At 38.0% G+C, this 20,905-nt stretch overlaps 3 protein-coding genes across 6 annotated transcripts in view; 2 read left to right on the plus strand and 1 right to left on the minus strand.

Moving 5' to 3' along the window:
- The first annotated feature begins 204 nt into the window (after positions 1 to 204).
- Positions 205 to 3,416, plus strand: LOC122062820 (cyclin-dependent kinase inhibitor 5-like). Its single transcript, XM_042626462.1, has 3 exons — positions 205 to 841; positions 2,597 to 2,797; positions 2,915 to 3,416. The coding sequence occupies exons 1-3, from the start codon at positions 333 to 335 to the stop codon at positions 2,982 to 2,984; spliced, it is 780 nt and encodes a 259-aa protein (XP_042482396.1). The 5' UTR covers positions 205 to 332; the 3' UTR covers positions 2,985 to 3,416.
- A 4,177-nt stretch (positions 3,417 to 7,593) lies between these two features.
- On the plus strand, positions 7,594 to 14,013 carry LOC122062828 (inactive protein kinase SELMODRAFT_444075-like). 4 transcript variants are annotated; one of them, XM_042626472.1, is made up of 11 exons: positions 7,594 to 8,339; positions 8,445 to 8,599; positions 8,694 to 8,797; positions 9,224 to 9,421; positions 9,507 to 9,757; positions 9,832 to 10,442; positions 10,550 to 10,732; positions 10,899 to 10,975; positions 12,197 to 12,344; positions 12,932 to 13,069; positions 13,155 to 14,013. In XM_042626472.1, exons 1-11 carry the CDS (start codon positions 8,147 to 8,149, stop codon positions 13,485 to 13,487), a joined length of 2,391 nt encoding a protein of 796 aa, XP_042482406.1. In that variant the 5' UTR covers positions 7,594 to 8,146; the 3' UTR covers positions 13,488 to 14,013. The 4 variants fall into 4 exon arrangements, with proteins under 4 accessions (XP_042482406.1, XP_042482407.1, XP_042482408.1 ...); XM_042626473.1 differs by having other exon boundaries at positions 8,703 to 8,797; XM_042626474.1 differs by having other exon boundaries at positions 7,596 to 8,339; positions 9,832 to 10,437; positions 10,569 to 10,732.
- A 2,140-nt stretch (positions 14,014 to 16,153) lies between these two features.
- LOC122062821 overlaps positions 16,154 to 20,905 on the minus strand; it is an 8,551-nt gene continuing 3,799 nt past the window's right edge. Inside the window, exons 4-5 of the mRNA XM_042626463.1 lie at positions 16,585 to 16,736; positions 16,154 to 16,445 (exon numbers count right to left, since the gene is read on the minus strand). Of these exons, the coding sequence (XP_042482397.1) occupies positions 16,411 to 16,445; positions 16,585 to 16,736 (187 nt within the window). The 3' untranslated portion in view covers positions 16,154 to 16,410. The remainder of the gene's footprint in view (positions 16,446 to 16,584; positions 16,737 to 20,905) is intronic.

A 20,905-nucleotide genomic window follows, 5' to 3' on the forward strand; every position in this document is an offset into this window, starting at 1 on the left:
ATACACCCTCCTTCCCTTTCCCTCCCTCTGCCTCCATTCAATATCTAACCAACGAACGAACCCAAACCCCTCTCTCTCTCTCTCTCTCTCTCTCTCTCTCTCTCTCTCTCTCTCCCTTCAACCTGTCTGTTGCTTCTCTCTCTCTCTTCAAGCTGTCTGTTGCTTCTCTCTCTCTCTCTCGTACTCTCTCGACTTGGGTTCTCTTCTCCTCACTCTCTGCAACTCTACCATTTCTTTTTTTTTTTTTTTTTTTTTTCGGTAGAACTCTACCATTTCATTGTCTTTACTTTTGTGTCTTACATGAGAGCTGTGTAAGCTGAAGAGATAGATAGATGGGGAAGTACATGAGGAAAGCCAAAATCACAGGTGAAGTTGCAGTCATGGAAGTCGCGCAGTCATCTCTTGGAGTTCGGACTAGAGCCAAAACCCTAGCTTTGCAGAGACTCGAGAAGTCGACTGTGGCTTCGGTGAGCTCTGGAGCTTCTTATTTACAGCTCCGAAGTCGAAGGCTTGTGAAACCTCCTCTACTTGCGGCCACTAACCATGAGTCGAAGAAACAACAAAACCCACCTCCAACCCCGAAACAGAAAGAGACCGCCAAAGCGAGCCCAAACCCAAACCCTAACCCTAACTCTAATAGTCGAACAAGTCCCAGGTTGGTTGTGGACTCTGGGTATTCTTGTTCTGTTGCTTCGGTGAGTTGCTCCAAGAGTGAAGAGGAGTTTTCGATGAAGGAGGGAACTCCTGTTGCAATCGAAGAGGTGTCTCCAGAGAACAAGAACGATCTCGGCATAGAGGCTTCATTTGGAGAGAATGTTTTGGAGACCGAGGGAAGAGAAAGGTGGGTTTTGCTTAATTTCTGTGTAAGAAATCTATTGCTCTTTCTTTTTGTTTTGGGTCGTCTTTTTCTTTGAAGAGGAAAAATGGGTTTCTTCTCGATCTCTGTATCTGTTTCTGTTCCTTCAAGTAATCTCTGGTTCTACTTGCACTTATTCTAGGGTTTAAGGAAGAAGAATTTTGGCCTGCTTCTCTATTTTATTCTGGGGCCCTCTCTTAGCATTGATTCCAGGCTTGATCCTGGAATTTAGGGGGGTTCATACAAGTTTTATCTGCATCTTTTTTGAAATTTTCTTTGTTTCTTTCAGATTTCTCTGCTCTGTTAGCTTTTCTTTTTGTTCCTATGCAAATTAGAAGATTTTATGTTTCTATTCTCTGTTCTTCGTGTTCTTTTTCTAATTGGTAATACCAAGGAGTTTTAAAGCTGCTCTGCTCGATAGGTGGGTATTTCAACCTGAAAAGGAGATTTATTTAGCTGTTTGTACTCTCTGCTGCTCAAAAGAACCCACTTTATTTAGAGATTCTTGACTATGTTGGCTGAAAGTTCTTCCCCCTTCCTCCTTTCTCCTTCCCCTTTCTTCTTTCATTCCTTTACTTGTTTATAGTTAATTTTTTTTGTTTTTTGTAATGTTTTAGCTGCTTATGTGGCTGTCTCTGAAACTCCACAGTGAAGGAAACAGTTGTGTATGGAAATTTCTAAATGATTTTCTTTTCCCTTGAAGTAAATTCCATCCTGTTTGTTGCTTGGAAGCATGCATGCAAAGTAATTTTTAAAAATGTTTTTGAATCCTTGGTAATACAGGAACACCTTTTTCATTACTGGAAACTCTTCCCCCCACCCCTCTTCTTTCTAAATGAAATGTATTTTGCTCATATTTCTATGTACTATTTCTTCTGTTTTGGTGTGTCTTGTTTCTTATATTACTTGGTTAGTACCATAATATGGGCCTAGAAGTTTGGTTCTAACTGAAGATTTCTTCATTTGAAGGTTTGATTTTTTTTCTATGCTTTTGTTTCTAGAACTTTTTTCCTGTGTAAAACTGCTTTTTTGTTCTGAGGTTTGGAGATGCTATACCTGGTATTTGCGTATCACCCCTATTTAAGATTATTTATTTACCGACTTGTTGCATTACTATACTCTGAAAAAAAATGATTTAATGATCTTTGTACGAAAGATATCTACAAACATAAATAAAAGAAAATAAAATCGGAAGCTACCTCTGTTTGTAAATCTTAATTTCTGTATAAACTGGGTTGAATGTATAAGGCTTAGAGTTAGAAAGGGGTGATTAAGTTCCTTTTTTTCTTTCTTTCGAGAGTAAAGCTCTGTTATTGTTGTCTGAAGGAGCTTTGGTTGTATTTAACTGTTCTTTCTCCCTTTCTTTTTTTTTTTTTCATCTTAAAAGAAAGATTTTGCTAGTGTCATCCGGTGCTTGAAGCTGATAATGATGAAACTTTTGTTTGTTCTATTTCTCCTTGTGAGGTGGGAGTGTGTATATGCTTTCTTGGATTGGCTGAGGTATTATTGACTGATACATTAGCAGACAAGGGCAGAAGTAACAGATAATATATTTCTTTTTAGATACATCACTGCTATATTTTATGAATTCTTATTGCAGTTTTAGCTTATGGGTAGTTACTAGAGACATTATCTGGAATTGTCACTGTTGACTCTTCTGATCTTGCTTTCTCTATTTTTTCTTAAATATGCTTAGTTTCTCGTTCTCTTAATTCTGATTGTCTTTGTTTTGGTACTCAGTAGCACAAGGGAAACTACACCTTGCAGTTTGATAAGGAATTCAGACACCATAGGAACTCCTGGTTCTACTACCAGGCATACCACTTCAACTGCAACAAATCGAAGAGTACAGAATGCTAGGAGAAACATCCCAACATCACATGAGATGGAGGAGTTCTTCGCAGCTGCAGAGCAACAGCAACAGAGACGGTTCGCTGAGAAGTACCAACTCATTTCTCAGGCTGTTTCATTGTAGTTGATTAATCCACTATTCATATTTTAATATCTGTCTTCACATTAACATTTAATTTTCAATGTTTGGTTTATCTGGTTGTGCAGATACAATTTCGATCCAGTGAATGATAGTCCTCTTCCTGGACGATATGAATGGGTGAGAGTGGAACCATAAGTTGGGTTGGTGATCCATCGGACTTCTTTTCCTGCAGTTTTTCAATTGATCTCATGCAGAGATTTTGGAAGCAGTAGGTGATGAGGTTGATGGTCTTAACAGTGGGGGTTCCATTTTCTACCACCATTTCTTGCTTTGTAAAAAGAGGAAGAAAGAGCAGTCAAAGCTTTTGTGTAGCCTAATGGTCTGTAACATAACAAAGCTGATGAGTTCCTTAACAAAATATAAATCAAAAGTCCTTTTGTTTAATCAGATCATTTGGAGGGGGAAGGGAAATAGGGTAGGTTTTAGGTTTCTTTTAAGCAGTCCAGTGCAAGGGGTACTGGAAATTACCAGATTATTGTTGTTTTTTTTTTTTTCCTTTTGTCTATACTGGTACTGATGGAACCTGATGAAAACTCTCTTGGAATAAACATGACCTATTTTCCTTTATGTTTTTGTCTTCTAATTAAGCATGCGTCTCAAGATTTTGCACTATCCAGTTATTTCTCGTTGTGCCAGTAGGAAACACTGAACTTTCTCTCAGTATCAAGTTGGTGATGGTTTTCTACCCAAAAAAAAGTTGGTGATGGCTTATTACTTTGTGATCCCTAGGAGGCTGAAATGGGTCTCATATTTTTAAAACTTCTCTTCCAGTTTTCAAGACTTTTGGTGATGCTTACACTGTACTTGGGTTTTAAGAATCTTGCTGGGTTGATCTGATCTTTTTCTGTTGGATCAGATTGTAGTGTTGAGGAGGGGTGGGGTTAAGAGTCCTCTACTCCTCTCCCAGTTTCTTCTGCAAGTGGGCTTTCATTTTGATTGTTCATGATAATGACAAATCATTGCAATTAAAATAGCTTCCTTCACATGGGAGACCCTGTACGGTTTTATTTTTCTTTTACTGTCTTTTTTGAACATTTGTTTACTGGGATTCTGTTTTCTTTTTTAAAATTAATAATGAGAATTGAGAAATGAACACATTTTCCTTCTTTTTCGTTAGGTGGTCAACCCAGTATTTATGGTTCTTGGCCACTAGGTATTCTGTGGTGACTGGTGAGTCATGTTACTTGACTTTTGTGCCTTGTGGCAGTAAACAGTATTAAGCACAGACTTTTGTCTCCTTTACACAGATTGGTTAACGGATAGGATTGTGCACCATAATGGTTCTCTATGAACCCATCCACCGAGGAAGAAATAAGCTTATCTTGCACCATGAGGGCTCTGTAAACAAAGCAGAGAGCATCCAAGCTCATTTTTTCAGATATTGGAATCAGCAGAATGGGTCATATAAATTGAAATCAGTGGACTTTAATAACATGTTTTGGAATTTGTCATGAGTTCATTTTGATCTTAAAAGAAGCTACTTATGAATGGTGGTTGTTGGGACTTATCAGTCAAAATAGCAATGCTGGTGTTTCTGATATTTTTCTATCTTGAGATGGTTGGAGGAGATTGTCTCAATCATGTTCATATAATGCTGCTGCTCTTTTTGTGGGTTCCATGGGGAAGAGCACAAGCATCTACCAGGGAAATCTATATTTGATGCTCCTTTGATTGGTGCAAGATGTTTGGTTGTAATACTTGGCCTACTCCGTTCAGTCCTAGCAAGGAATGGCTTAAAACTCAAGAAGTAGACACTTACATATAGGATTAGTTTTAACATCAATCATTGGATAGATGAAGGAAGGTGAATTGGATAGATGAAGGGAAAAAACCTTCCTTTCACAGGCCTGTTTTTTAAAGTCTCTCACTGGGCTTGCAAAGTTGCAATAGATGAAGAAAATAGATATCCACCCATTCAAGGATGATTTCTCAAATGGGTTAAGAGCACAAGAGCACCTGCATCCAAGATTGCTTGAGATCTATGTTCATGACTTCATTTTAACTTCATCTTTTGAATTTATCTAGGGGACAATGAAACTGATAATGGGTTTCATTGAAAACTCTTTTTAACCCCCCCCCCCACCCAAAAAAATAATAATAATAATAATAATTTTAGGATCAGTGCCAATAATAGAGATGTCTAAACTGAAGTATTAAATCCAATCCATTCTTTTTTTGGGTAAGAAATCCAATCCCTTCTGGGTCATGTTTCTTTGAGACATTACTTACTTATTTTATGTCTTTGTAATAAATGACTAGATAATTTTGAAGGTGAGGGTGGTGGTGTGGGTCCTTTCAGAATCTGCTGCTCTCATAAGAATCTGTAAGGACTAGAAATGAAGTGATGAATAGTAACTATTCAATCAGATATGAAGGCATAATTTAACCCTGCAAGGCCCTTTATCTTTCACAAACCAGACTTCCCTGATTTTCTGCTCCTTCTTACCCTGCAACTGACAGAGAAATATGGGAATATGAGACCTCTCTCTCTCTCTCTCTCAGAGTAACAGCAAGTTCTTCGGATTGGGCACGCATATTCATTTGTGATATCTAGAAGCTCCTGAGAGAAATCAGGAGGATTCAGAAAGATGCAAAGTTATTAGCAGAAGGGCTGCACCAATGCATGAATGATACCCCAACATCAACAACCGGAGAAAAGGGACAGATCAATCAGATAACAAACCTAGCTGCTCTGGATTGGCCATTAGAGGAGGTAGATTTCAATACACTAGTGTGAAAATGTTCCCTAGCTATGGTGTTTGATGTTGCCAGATCAATAAACTAAATTGGCAGTGACATCAAACAGTGAGTCACTGACAGGTGGGTGGGGGTCACATGTGGATCCTCTACAGAGATGATAGAGAACGGTGAAGGTCCCAAACGTCGGATGGACCTCAACACCCCAATCGGACCCTCACTGCCCTCTATAGCCGCTGTAGAGCATCTGGGGACCACATTTTCACCTATCTATGCTCACTGTTTGGTGGTTTCAGCTCGTAGGGTCCATGCCCGGTGCCCTTACCTGTTTATAGTTACCCAGATCCCTGTCCCTTGATCATTTTACATGTTGGTCAAACTATCATCTAAGTCATGTTGAATTAAACTTTTGAGTAAATCTTAAATCTTTCATGGAAAATTATAATGTTTCTAAAAATTGTTTGAGAAACAGGGGAAGAATAAAGAAGAGAAATTGTTGGAAATATAAAGTAAAAAATTAAAATATATATGTCATTCGATTGAAATAGATCACTAAATTTATTATGTGACCAATCTAGAGATTCTCATCTAATTGCATCATGGTTTTAAAATTGAAAGTAAAATCACTTGATTCGGATCAATTGAGGTTGATTTTGATTTCAATTTCAATTTCGATTTCCATGGACTTTGTAGTTTGCATAATAGAAAAATGGACTTGTAAAAAAGGTAAGAAAATCTTTAGTTTGAGCTCCACCATCCACTTTCTACTATGCATCTCCGCTAGGCCTGTCCATCCCGTCCCCCAACTTTTTTTTCCTTTTATGATCCCATGCCCTCTACTGATGGACCTTCACCACCCCCTTCTCATTGGTGCACTTGGGAAGTGTAGGGTGCACTACTGGCATGTCGATATCCTTCTCCCATAAAGCGTTAATTGTGTTATCGATAATTTTCTTAGTTCGAAGAATCTAGGTAGATCATATTTAGTTAAGGATCAAGTTTCCCTTCATCCACAATGAATGTATTAAGAGGATTAGATATGCAAGGAGCCGGATCCAATGGGGGTGGATAAGGGATTTTTATACATACTTACCTCACCACGTGTTCAAGGAAAACTTTGTTACACCCCACATGATTCTTTTGAAGAGAAAACTAAAAAGAAAAGAAGGCACGATGAAGTGGCAGAACAAGTTATAAATGGCTTCGAAGGCAAAACTTCAGTAGGCCCATTGGGCTGGAACTTAGAGCCTTAGGAATTTGTGAGTTCTGGAAATATCTCTTGGTGCAAATTGTCACCTTCCACCCTTTTTTCTTTTTCTTTTTCTTTCATCCCAAGTTTCGCCATCAATAGTTGATGACTTTCCCATTAGGGCAAGAGTGGTACCTCTTGTCACAACACTTTAAGAGATGAACTTTTTCCGAAATTGTAAGTGCTATTTTAGGATTTAGTTTTCCTTCATCACGATGAAGATAGATCCCTTAATTTTCACGATCTTCTTAAATAAGAAATGAAAGTTTGAAAATAAAATTAAGATTTTTAAGAGTCTAATTGATTGGTGCTTTGCCACTAGAGGACATTCTCTCTCTCTCTCTCAAGGAACCCACTAGAAAAAGACCCATGGAAGGCCAGAATGGAAGCCCAAAAAGGCCACAACCATCTTGGAAAGCAAGTAAAATACGAATAACTCTGAGACTAAATGCCATTAAGGGGACTTAATCAATTAGTATAAAGTCCCTCTAGCACTGTTCAAAGAAGGGAGAAGTGCCAACAACCAGGCCACTTGCAAGTGATTTTACAATAAAGTTGGGATCATTTAAGTGGGTTTACATTATTATATCAATCAATGGAATATTCTGAGGATATGCATATCCAATTTAATTAGTGCAAAATGACAAAGTTGCTCATTAGGTTTTGCATAATTTTGGGGAGGTTCAGAAATGAACCAAATGATACTTTGCCATTCTGGTCTTTTGTGGTCAGAATCTCTGGTTTTATAATGAAGAAACAGTAGAATCCTATGTACTCTGTCCATGCAAGACAAATCAAAACAAGAATAGAGAGAGAGAGAGAGAGAGAGAGAGGGGAAAATGTTGACCTATTCTGAGTTTTCTTTGATGCTCAGAAGTCCCAAATCAAAAAAGAATCCAAGGTAGTTTTTGTTTCTTGAATTGCCCATGAAGGAGCAACCCACCTGATTGATTAAGGAGGCAGATCATGTTTGAAGGTAACTGACCAAAATACCAAACTTAGAGATTAGAGCTCAACATTTACTGCGTTTGAAGGTAAAGGGTTGGCATGAAAGTTCCCAGGTGAGTGGACATTTCCTTAATTCCAAAAGAATCCTGCCAGAAGAACAGATGAATGTAGCAACTTTCAGTGACTCTTTCATTCCCATCTCCCCAATTCCAAAAGAATCTTGCCAGAAGAACAGATGAGTGTGGCACTTTCAGTGATTCTTTCATTCTCATCTTCCCTACTTCCAAAAGAATCTTGCCAGTAGAACAGCTGCAGTGACACTCTTTCAATCTCACTTATTTACTTCTTTGTTCTGCCATTCCACCGCTTGATAATTTGATGTTCATTTCATAGTTGGATTCCTATGGAAGGTGAAGTGGTATTAGTGGCAATTGATGCAAGTGAGGAGTTGACAGACCATTCCCTAGAATGGGCAGTGCAGAATTTGATCAAACCCATGGATTCCTTAATTTTTCTTGCCCTTCTTCCTACTTGCCCAAGTCCTTTTGCTTCTGGGAGTTGGGCCAATCAGGCTAGGTTTCAGCAGTTTATAGCTAGTAAGTGTTCATTGCTCTTATGATCAATTTGGAAAGTTACTTCCTTTGATATACTATCTGTTGCACAAATCATTTATTCACGTATAATTGTTTTGATCATCCAAGGCCTGCTAAAGAAATGGGGACTACATCACAACAGGGAAGATTCTTCCAGTCAGATCAAACTCATCAATGGTGTTGATCGTGAATGGTCTAATAGAACAGATGAGACCTGTGTGAAGATGATAAAGCAAATATGTTTGAAAAACAGAGTTAGACAGGTAAGGATGTGTTCTATCATGATGGGTTATAACAGTAATTAATTTGATTTTCTATTTTGGTTGGACTGATATATGTAAAATGTAATAAGTGGAGACATTCCAGGTGAAAATGCAAGCAAAGATTGTCTCCAATGCAATGATGGGCTCAGTAGCTACAGAAGCTAAAGAACTCAAAGCAACATGGGTAGTTCTTGATCGGTATGTACAGGGTGGATTAACCCACTCAACTCATTGGAAAACAAAAAGGACTTTATCCTGCGGCAGAGCTAAGTCAAGCAACCTACTTATCTTACTCGCTAAGACTAGCCATTATGTCCCAAGTACAGTGTTTTAGTATTCTGATTTGAACCAAATCAGCACCAACTCAAGCACTTCCAGTTTTTAGTGTAGAAGGCACATACAGAACCTACTGTTTTAAAACTTTCAATTTTTCTAGACAATGACAGTTGGGTTGCCTTGTCTGGCTCAAGTAATTTCTCTTGCTGGACAAATTCAATTCCCTGTTTCTTAGTGGAAAAAGGAAAGGAATTGAACACTAATCTATGGAAACTTCAGATTTTTTTTTTTTTCCTAGTGGCTCCATTCTGCTAGTTGTTAATGTTATGCAATGTATGCACACAACAGGCACTTGAGGAAGGAAAGTGCTTTCTGCTTGAAACGACTGAATTGCAACATCATTCTTATGGATCACAGTACCCCAAAAATCCTAAGATCAATCAACTTTCAATTGTCCAAAAGCATTGATGTGCATGAACTTCAAAAGGATCCCATGATAACCTACAATTTGGGTGTTGCATCAGCTTTAGATCTCAATAATAAAGGGTAGGTTTACACTCTTGACAGAATCATATGAGCAGTCTTGACTTGGATAGTGTTCAATTACTGATATTTCATTCACTTTGTCCAGTACGGAATATGGAAATTTTCATGGAGTCACCAGTTCCAGCACTGAATGTGATTCTGCAGAGACTTTTTCTCTTCAGCACTCGCAGTTAATGCACCGTGAATTTGTATCTCGAGCCACATATTGCTCTACTCCTTTTATTAAATCACAACTACTGAATAAGGTAACAAAGTTCAATCCTGATGGAATGCTTAAGTCCTCAGCCACCTCCATGAAAGGGAGAAGAAGTTACACTGGTCTGTTAGTTAAGAGTGGTAAGCCTTTCTTTTGTGGAATTATCTAGCAAAGAATGACTCATCCCCTGAAATACCTTTTGGAAATGTGGCAGATAAAAACCAAGGGAAAAGTGTAATATTGCCAGCAATAGAGCCTTTACCAAGTAGAAAGTCAACAGAATCACCACGTTTATGGCATAATTTTGGGAGACTGACTCAACAAAAGCAACTTTTAATTAGTAGAAGAGCCTCCAAGGATGATAGTGAAAATCACACAATTGTGTCACTCTCTGCTCCAGCAATCAGTAGAACATCAAGCATAAGAAGAGCTATGTCTCTACCCATCAGAAAGCCTTCAAATCCTCCACCTCTTTGTTCTATGTGTAAGCACAAAGCTCCCGTCTTTCACAGGTCCCCAAGGCAGTTCAGTTACCAAGAGATTGAAAGAGCAACAGATAGATTCTCAAGTGAAAATTTCTTGGCTGAGGGAGGACATGGTCCTGTGTTCAGAGGTGTCTTGCCCGATGGGCAGGTTGTTGCAGTTAAACATCATGGGCTGGCAAGTGCACATGGAGCATCAGAATTTTCATCAAAGGTTGAAGAGCTGAGTTGTGCTCAACACAAGAATTTGGTGATGTTGGTAGGCTACTGCATAGAAAAGGAATGGCTCCTTGTCTATGAGTTTGCTTGCAATGGTTCCTTAGACAATCACTTGTATGGTAAGGTGACTAAACCATCTTAAGTATTGATTGTAGATCAGATCCATTAGCATACTAGGTTCGTCAGTTATATTCGTTAGGAAGCTACAGTTAAGTGAATCATAGGTTTTAGTGTTTTCATGGTTTGGCAGGAACAAAGACAAATGAAGTAATGACTTGGGCTAAAAGAATGAAGGTTGCCATTGGAGCTGCAAGAGGGTTAAGATATCTTCACGAAGATTGTCGAGTGGGATGCATTATTCATGGTGACTTCAGACCAAACAATGTTCTTCTCACCCATGATTTTGAACCCTTGGTCAGTTTAGCTATTTTTACTACTTTCTGTTCTCTCAATTCTCTCATGCTACTTTTTTTTTCCTATCAAAGTCTCTCTTGATACGTCTTTATGGTTCTGCAGCTTCTGCCACCTCCCAAAGCCATGAGATTTTAGTAGTGGTCAATCATATTTTCCATGCATGTAGGTTGGAGATTTTGGCCTAGCACGGTGGAAAGTGGATGATCAATCTGGTGATGAGACATGCATCATTGGTTCTTTTGGGTAAATTTTCTACTATCCAACCCCAATACTGTCAAATTGAAACAGTCCATAGGTTTTCCACATGCTTATTTCAAACTTAATGATATCTTATATCAATTCAACTTCTTCTTTTTTTCTATTGGACTAATTATGTAGAAACTTCAGAGTAATATGTCTGGGATAATATTCTTGTACCCAGTAGTGGTTCCTGAAACTGTTCTGATATAATGTTGATCATGGGGCAATGATTCATTTTGTGGTGATAAGATTTCCGATTCAGTTTATATAATCATTTCATATCATTCGCTTTTCTTCACGATGGTGCCTGTTAGGGCCTGATATGTTATGTATATTGTGAGACATGATTCTGAAAAGTTTATTTGAAAATGCCTGAGATGGCCAAATTGCAGAAAATGGAGTTTGACTAACTGCATAATTTCTGGGAGTTCAGCTAATTTTTTCATTAAATCAGTTTGAGGGATCTTAGTCATGAACTGAATCCTGAAAGCTTCCTGCAACATAGAAATTAACAGTTCAGCTAATTTGATCATGAAATTAGTTCGTGGGCACTTATACGTGAAGCTTTATACAACATAGACATGAAGAAAATGGCTGCACCTCTCTTTTTTTAATGCTTATGCATATCTTGATAGTTAGCTCTTCATGTTGGACTTCTAGGCTTAACATAGTTTTACATATCGAAAACCAACGAATGTCTTTAACACCTATACTTGTGTGATCTTTACTGCTGACATGAAGCTTTTATGAACTGGTTCAACCATGAATGTGATGAATTGACGGTGAACATTTTCCCATGGCTGCTTTTATATATAGAATAATGGATGTACAGTTAGGGAGAGGTTTACAAGTAAATATATATCAACTAATAAGGTAGCTAAATCTGTAAATGAGTCGATCACTATCTCTGTGCACACTGTGCACATAGGAAGACTCTAGGAGAGATGACATGGCAAAGCTGCCATCCTGCTGATGTGGCATGGGAGCTATGCTATTTAACCAACTAATCCCTCGATGAATCAAACACCAACTAATAAATCACCAGCTCATCTTGACCAGGGGCTCCAGTCTGGATGCTTATCATTGACTTGGAGCACGTAACTGAAGATTGAATTACAATAGATCGATGGAATCATAATTATATATACTGAAAATATATAAACTAAATTAATGCATCAACTTTCATGTTTTGTGCTTGTTACTTACCACATAATATTTTTGTAGGTATCTAGCCCCAGAGTACAGACATACTGGACAATTAACAGCGAAAGCTGATATATACGCATTTGGAATTGTCTTAATGGAACTCTTAAGTGGCCTAAACAACATTGATTCGTCAAGAAGTGAGGAACACCAAATCTTACCAGAATGGGCAAGTCTCTCTTCCATTTTTACATCACATTCTGTGAATAAGAGTAACTACCGCTTAATGTTGATTATCTTCACTTCAATTTGAAAATACATTATACTAGTACAAACATGGATCCTTTCAGTCATATTGCTTTAGTGCAAATCTACTCCATCTAACAGACCATGTTACCATTCTCTGTTTTTGAGCATAGACATTCATATTCTCAAATCCTACCAGCATCCCTAATAGGTGGAACTGTTCCTTTAACAACCAAACTGATAAAATATGCTATAGTATGAAACCGGGCTTAATGTCTTCCACATAAAGGAGACCGACCACCTCTTAACAACTGCTAAAAACAAAGGTACTTCCCTCAGGTAATCACCATATTTTTAAATTTAAATTTACAGATAGAACATCCATCAATTGATCTTTTATAAAAGAATCTCTCTTCCCTCTTCATCTTGTATGCCAACTTCTGATGCTTTATCCACTTGAACTTTGCCTCAACGACAGAAGTGGATCATTTTCTTTCCCAACATGATCCTGAGTAAGCTTGCAATGAATAATTTCTGGGCTAACTTAATTCAAATATGCATTTGTGGCAGGGTTCTCCATCTCTTGAGAAGAAGATGATCAACCCTTGCTTGCATGGTAACTTCATGAACAAGGAGGTTGAGTGCATGATGTATGCTGCCAGTTTGTGCATCTTACCCCATCCTGAAAGAAGGCCACCAATGTCAAAGGTTCCTAATTCATGCCTCTCAAATTGATTACTGTGTTTACCATTTTCTGGAAATTTTCTCTTTATAGAAATGTTTCAATGTGCAGGTATTGAAGATATTGGAAGGAGACATGCCTGGTGATATAGCATATCAGTGTGCAGAATGGAACACTAATTTAGAACTTCAAAGGAAGAGTAATTATGCTGCAGATGTATCATTGGATCTAATTCAAGACTCCAGCCCTTGCTATCAAATGACTCCATTAATGCATCATATGAAGCTCTCTCCATCTATTCATGATGTGTATAGAGGCAATGGATGCAACAACAATATTAACAGAACCTATTTGGAAGACACAGACAATTTCTTGAATCAAACTCATCGAATACGGAATAGCAGTCCTTTGCATATGATTCAATCAGATGACCTTGAATTATGAAGCTCTCTCCATCCAGTATCATTGCACACAGAAGCGACAGTAGCAGCAGCAATATCAAGCAAGCATCCTATATAAAATGGAGAGATTAAGCAGAAGTTGGAGCTTGAACCAAACTCTGCAGCTTTTGGGGTAACAAACATAAAGCATGTCTAAGAAATCTAAGGAGCTTGCTGATGAAATTCCCAAATCCATCAAGTCCAATTACTCATTTGATTGGAATCAACCAGTAATGAAATTGGAACATGCATCAACAATGAAGATGGGGCTCTGGCTCTTCAAATTTTGAATTAAACAATGTGAGAGTGTGGAAAAGTGTATAAATTTTAGAAATTAGGCTAGTGTCAAAATAATACACAATCATACCCCTCATACTATAAGGGAAAGACCATGTCAACTTGATAACCATCTTTGACATTGAATTCAAAATTTAAATTTTAAAGGTTTGTTGTAATTGGATAGTATTGTTGTACCTTGTTGTAACTCCTCACATCAAGAATGTTTAAATACAGAAAATTTCCATACAAAAGTTACTACGAGTTAAAGGTAAGGTTCAAGAACTGGTTTCATTTCGGTGTTTCGGTGGTTTTAAATCTCGGCGAGTTGGTGTGTGTGTGTGTGTGTTTTTTTTTAACTATTATTTCAAATAGATGTTTCGGTGGTCAAACAGCCATATTATAATTTGAAACTTAGTGAAAAGCTTGTTTAAGGTAAATATGTTTCAAACTCCGATCGCTTGCCACATGTTCTATCTTGGTATTTTATTATTAAAGGGTAATTTCGATATTAAATTTAATACATTAAGGCTGTCATCACTTAATTGTGTTATCTAATGGAAGGGGTACGCTTGATAGAATATTTAAACTACAATGGAGGGGATTGATATTTTTGAAAGTATGTAGGGAGAAAATGGTATTAAGGCAAAGTATAAGGGAGGGGAGTGTAATTTCCTCAATTTACAATGATAGCCACCAACAATAGATCCATGACAACATGAAGGCACCGTTTGACAACGTTCCGTTTCTACAATTTCTGTGTTTTCTTGTTCCTAGAAATGGAGAAACAACCTAAAAAGTGTTTAATAAAGTTGTTCAGCTTCACCCATTTCTAGAAACATAAATCAAAATTTACACCTATCTACAATTTTAGAAACGACTTTGACGAAACAAGTCGTCGTTTTCAGAAACGAATTTGAGAGAAAAAAAGGTTGTTGTGCCCGATAAATCTCTCAACTATTTAAACCTAAAAAGAGACAACCGAACCCTCTCTCCCTTTGTGCATCCAATGATACCATTGGGTTTTTTAGTGGCAAAAAACGTTTCGAGAAACAGGTTTATCAAACACCAAAAAATCCTACCTTGTTGTTTTCGGAAACGTGAAACGGTGCCAAAGTGTCTAATTTTTGGCATTTTCATTCCCCATTTTCACAGTCCTGATTGATGTTACCCCTGTTCTGCCATTACAGGACAGCAGGGATCATAGGTAAGGTATATCTAATGAGTTCGTCGATTACTTGCTTCTCTACTTATAAATTAGCAGTTTAGGACTCCTGCGAAAGCTTTCTTGCAAAGGAAGTAATCCTTAGCTCTTTTATTTTTTTGTTTGATATAGAAATCCCTTACTCTAGCTACATTGTAAGTTCTTCATTGAAAAAAAGAAACCCTAATAGTTTGATTACTCCAAGATGGAGAGACAAAGTCAAAGATGAGGAATGTGGATGAGAGGCTAAACCAAGATGGGCTGAAGTTTCTCGCTTTAAAATGCTTCAGAAGGAAATTAATGGAAGTATTGTTACAATTTACAAATCAATTTCTCTACTCATAACCTCATATTCATTGATTTGTAACAATTTCCCTTACAATAAAAAATATTCTCACTAATATTGTAAAACATGGATATCAATTCACCAATTTATAATCCCACGGTGGATTGCCTGAAGCTGACATTAGGTTAGGTGTTACACCCGTTCAATTCTTTAGGGTCTTATCTACATTCATAATCGTGGTTACGATCATTGGGATATCAAGTCCCAGAACATTGTGCTCGTGCTTCACTTATCTTATGTCACAGAGATTGCTATTTTGGTTCCACAAAGAATACCATGAAAGAACAGAGGTGGAGGAAGAAATAATTCAACCATTTGAGTTTGAGAGGAACCCCTCTTTATATGCCGCCAGAATCTATTGCACGTAAGGAAAAGTCCCCCTCTGATATATGGGCTCTTGGGTGCATTGTGGCTGAGATGATTAGTGGGAAACCTGTCTAAAGATAGTGTTCCAATGTTTGGATATTTGCCTAGGCGCAACCCATTAGACCACACTTGTACAGGGCTTTTGAAGGCCCCCCGTGGGCTTAGAGAGGGATGAAAGGAATTGGATCCCAAAATGGGTCAAATTATCATCCTTCAATGAATGTTGCAATGCCTTCCACTGCAGCAACTAGTTCAAATTTACTCAAGTGTCTCAATCAGAGCTGTGTTAGATATGCATTTTTGGAATAAATTATGGGGTCTAGAATGCATCCTTAAGCCTGATTCTTCTCTAACTTTTCACTTCAGAATACATTATCGACCCAGAATAGGCATACCAAACACAACCTCCTGATAGTCCACTCTCTGGGTAGCTTGCACAAGTATTTTAAATAAGAGAGAGCAACAACACACTTCACAATTTTTCCTGAAGACATGAGGATGAGAGGTATAAAGTAGTCACGCGTTCAATTTACATACTGATCATGTTGTTCCAGCAAAACATTGTCAGGAGAACTAATTAATCAGTGCAGGTTATAGAATCAGTATGGTAAAATCACTGTCTGAAGGTATATATGTCACAGATCTATCAGCTGAACCAGTCCAGATGATTGAAAGATTGGTTTGTCATATAAATATCTTCGTGACTACGTTCTGCAAAATGATTTCCATCATAACTTACTTTACCAGAACACCAGTGCTTGGAATCTCATCTAAGGAGGAAAAAAAAAAAGTTCCATTAGTATAATTTGGTAACAAGTATCAAGATAATCCTAGTAAAATATCTGACAGGGTGACACGAACATAGTCAATTATGGAACGAATTCAGCAATCAGAAAGAACATTTGGAACCTGAATCATTATCCAAAAAAGCAGGAGGTGACACACTCATTACTGGATTTGCCTCTGCCATCTCCACTTCATATGCACTCGTGCTTAATGACGTCCCATCCTCCATCCCCATCCTCTTGAGTTTTGCCCTTTGTATTGCACGTATCTCATATCTGATATTCACCAAATGTCAATAAGGCATATTTTCTGGAGGGGGAGAGCAGAAATACAAACACAGTACTGAAGAAAAGGAATTAATTCGTGTCTCACAAATCAGAGGAAGTCACTACTGTATGTTGGGGATATCCACCCACTACCCACCTCCTATGTTGGTTTGATGTTAACAAACAAATGAATCATTTACTATCTCTTAAGCCTTGCATGTTAGAGGAAACAAATTTGTGTTCAGACCTCAAGGTATAAGACCCCAAGAAAACAAGGCTTCAAGTATCAGGACTTGAAGAACATATCAAGACCTCAACAATTGATGACCTGAAGTTGTCAAGCAATGCAAAGACATCGACGTGAAGATTGCTAAAGATTGGCTGCAAGACAAATAGAAGCTTTATATGTGATAGTGCACATGCATGCACTGCACTCATACATATGCATTTACATTTGAACATCTTCACTACATTCGAATGACCTTAGTAAATACTAAATGGCCAATTCACAAGATCCAAATAAGGTTGGAAAAATGCTAGCCGTAACATATGACAATTTCTCAGATTACATCCAAGTTCACATTCAAGGGCATTTTGGGTCATTCCACGTGACAGTATCAGAAGATGAACTTTTCTACAAAGTTGTAGTGTCTCGAATTACAAAACCAACACAACTGGAATCAGATCAATTCAAGTTCGGATTAGTAAATATGACTGTTTTCGTACAGTCTGTCTGCAACCCATCCGGTCAACCAGATCTTAAAGATTTGATAGACCACTCATCAACAGGACCCAACCGGTTCGAACCAGCAGCAACCGGTCAACCGGAACCATCCATTCTGAGCATCCGGTCGCCTGGACTGCGACCGGATCGTCTGGAGCAGGCCATAATGGCTAGTTAAATGGCTCTACCTCTATAACGGCTACTTTCGGTGGTCAACCGGGTCTTGTGGCAGTCGACCAAAAGAAAGAAAGTGACAGTTTGAGAAAAAGAATTTGCCTAATTATAGTCCCTAATCACCCCTATAAATACCTCTAATGTGGATCATTAAAAGACAATTTATTCCACTTGTTCAAGAGCAATTATTTGAGCTAAAAGACAAAGCAAGTTGACAATCTCTTGAGTTCAAGCCATACGACTTTTGCACACTTCCCAAGAAGAATTCAAGCCTTTCTCCATGTGCAATTATTTAAGTTCTCTAGTGCAATTTCTGAGAAGACTCAAGGTGCATTCATTTTCTTCATCTCGTATCATACAAGCACCACACGAGGTAATACTTTACCAATCTATTTTCATTGTAAGTTGTTTTAGCCCAAGAGTTGGTTGAACTCTAGGAATGGGCCTTTTTATTCATACATTCCCTAGACTATACTAAGACAAGTGTGTAAGACCCTTTTATCCTAAGGAGATTTGGAAGTTCACTCTCTACCTGTAAAAGAGATTTGTGTATGGATCCTTTTATCCTTAAAAGAGTTTGTAAAGGTGCTTCCTCCCCACCTACTGTATTAAAATGGAAGAACTAGTGGAATACCTCTTAAGAGGACCTTGTGAGGAGTGGACCAGACTCGGTTGAGTCGAACCACTATAAATCTGTGTTTCTTTGTGATTGTGTTTACTATTTACATTCCACATTAATTTACAATCACATATTTAAGGCTTAAAATCGAAAAGGGTCAAATCCACTGCTGATAATCTATTCACACCCCAGGTTATCCAACACTGTATGTATGATGCTAAGATTTTAAAAAGCAGCAAAAAAGTTGAATGACAAATGGATCTAAACTGTTGCTTATTATTCTAGTTCCTGAATAGATTTACTATGGTTAGTCACATAGTTATCAAGGCATCAGGAGAAAAGGCAGTTCAATCGGGACCGGCACCTTGTTGATGTCACCTTGCTTTTTGCCCATCCTCCATTGCCTTTGTCGCCTTGATAAATAGGGTTAGTGATTTATATTTTCCAAAGAAAGTCCCAAGAAACCCATAACGTTAAGCATCTCCATCACCAAAACTGGCTCATGTACTTCCACAAGCCATTGCACAAATCAACTTGACTCTAGGTTAGAATTTACCCAAGCTCCCTCAGCTCAGACATTAGATATGTCCATGTGAGTATGTCACAAGAAGGTAAAACTACATCCAACTATCTTCCATGGCATCCTTGGCAGCAATCCCATGGTACTTCCATATGCATTCCTATTAGGTAGGGTCCACCTATCTCGCCCACGCATCATTCCTTATCACAAACTAAAATATGTGGGAAATAGCATGAGCATCAAAATCATTGACCTAATAGGGATGAGAAAGCAAATTTTTAAGTTAGAAGCCTAAAATGTGCTCAGTAAGTGTATCATCATCAATGATGTGACCACCCATGCCATTAGAGAGGAAGAGAAGCCAAATCTTGTAGTTGAATAGTTTTCTTGCTCATTTTATATGAGCTGAGTAGCAGAGCCAGGAGATATGGAGCAACCAATTAAAAGCATCAAACCTTGACAACTTAGTTGATAACAGTTTCTGGCCTTTTTACTGATCCACCGAGGCATTTCAACCTTTAAACTCTCTATTCTCCAAGAGACTCGGCCGAAGTTGGCAAGGCACCTTATTCTCTGTGAAGTGACAGCATTTTTTTTTTTTTTTTTTTTTGGGTATTATTACAGCATTTGGTGCTCAACTTGTGTTGACACATGATACATGCGACCCTCTACGTAAGTAGTAAGCAACTACCCCCGCAAATATCCAACTTGATAGAATAGAACTTCAAAATATGGCTGTAAAGTCACCATTTTCACAAACAGTTAATCCCCTCTTTCACGCAGTTGAAAATAGTATGATAGTTGATGATACAAGAGCAAGGGGCACGCTTGGTCCAATGGTAAGGTACGAATGTTGCAATCTTATGGTCAAGGTGTCGAAACAGCCTCTCGACATTCTTGGGGTAAGGCTGCGTGGTTCTCGCCCCCCAGACCTCACACATATGGGAGCCTCGTGCACTAGGTATGCCCTTTTTTAGCTGATGAAACAAGAGCATAATTCTCGAGGACAATACAATGGAGGTGGGATCTGGAATTTGACATGTGGTCGGGTCAATCCAGTCAATTTAAAATCATCCCTGTCTATCCAACAATCAAAATTGCAATTTGAACACTAGGAGGGAAAAAAAAAAAAAAAAAAAAGAGCACCCCAGTGCACAAGGCCCCCGCTACTGCAGGGTTTGGGAGGGGCAAATGTACACAACGTTACCCCCAGCTTCACAGGAGAGGCTGTTTTCAAGTTTTGAACCTGTGACAAACATGTTGCAATAGTGCAACTTAACCGTTGCGCCACAGGCTTGCCCACTTCAACACTATAGGACGAAAATCAAGGGTGTAAATAGGAGGTTATCTACAAACCTTTTTCCACTCACAGGAAAAATATATATATATATATATATATATATAGTATTACAGCACAATGTTATAAGTAAAAATGTCTTAAAAACACCTTGGCTCCTGGTATCAAAAAAACGGAGGAATTCTTGGCATCATTAAGGACTGATTCTTAAGTTCTTTTTAATGCTCAAAAACACTAAAAAAAAGGCCTTTCCCTTGGCACCTTTTTTTTTTTTTGAGCCTGCAATAATTCTCTCAACCAGAAAAGTAGGACAACACTATGTAAGAATAACACCAGCATGGTGATCCATTAATGTGAATGAAACACGGAAGAAATCTCAATTTACAAGGTCATTGACTGTCCACTCGATATTGGATGTAGGGTGTAAAGTATAGTGCAATCTCTACCAAGTGCTTTTGTTTGCATTAAATGCATGTTCTGTGAGCTATCCCCACTAAGTAATGGAATAAAGAATAAACTGAGCAACATTTCCATTAAGAATTCCGATCCAAATGCCAGTGTCAAGACTAAATTCACTCAACTTAGTTCAGATATTGTACACAGATAGGAATGCTCCTTATAAGAAGCATCAGAAGAATAAGTAAATAAAATAAAAAGCTCTTATCCCATAATGGAAAACAAATAATGCAGTATCAGGACTCCATATCAAAATTCAGAAGTAGAAATCTTCTACAGAGCTGTGTAGTTTATCAGAGTAATTGAAAAAGCTGGTGTGGACAACTTCACACCAGCTTTTACACAGGTTTCTTCACCTTTAAATTTCATTAATTTAAAAAAAAATTGG

Source organism: Macadamia integrifolia, unplaced genomic scaffold (assembly GCF_013358625.1).
Source record: "Macadamia integrifolia cultivar HAES 741 unplaced genomic scaffold, SCU_Mint_v3 scaffold1128, whole genome shotgun sequence".
In the NCBI taxonomy this organism is placed as follows: Eukaryota; Viridiplantae; Streptophyta; class Magnoliopsida; order Proteales; family Proteaceae; genus Macadamia; species Macadamia integrifolia.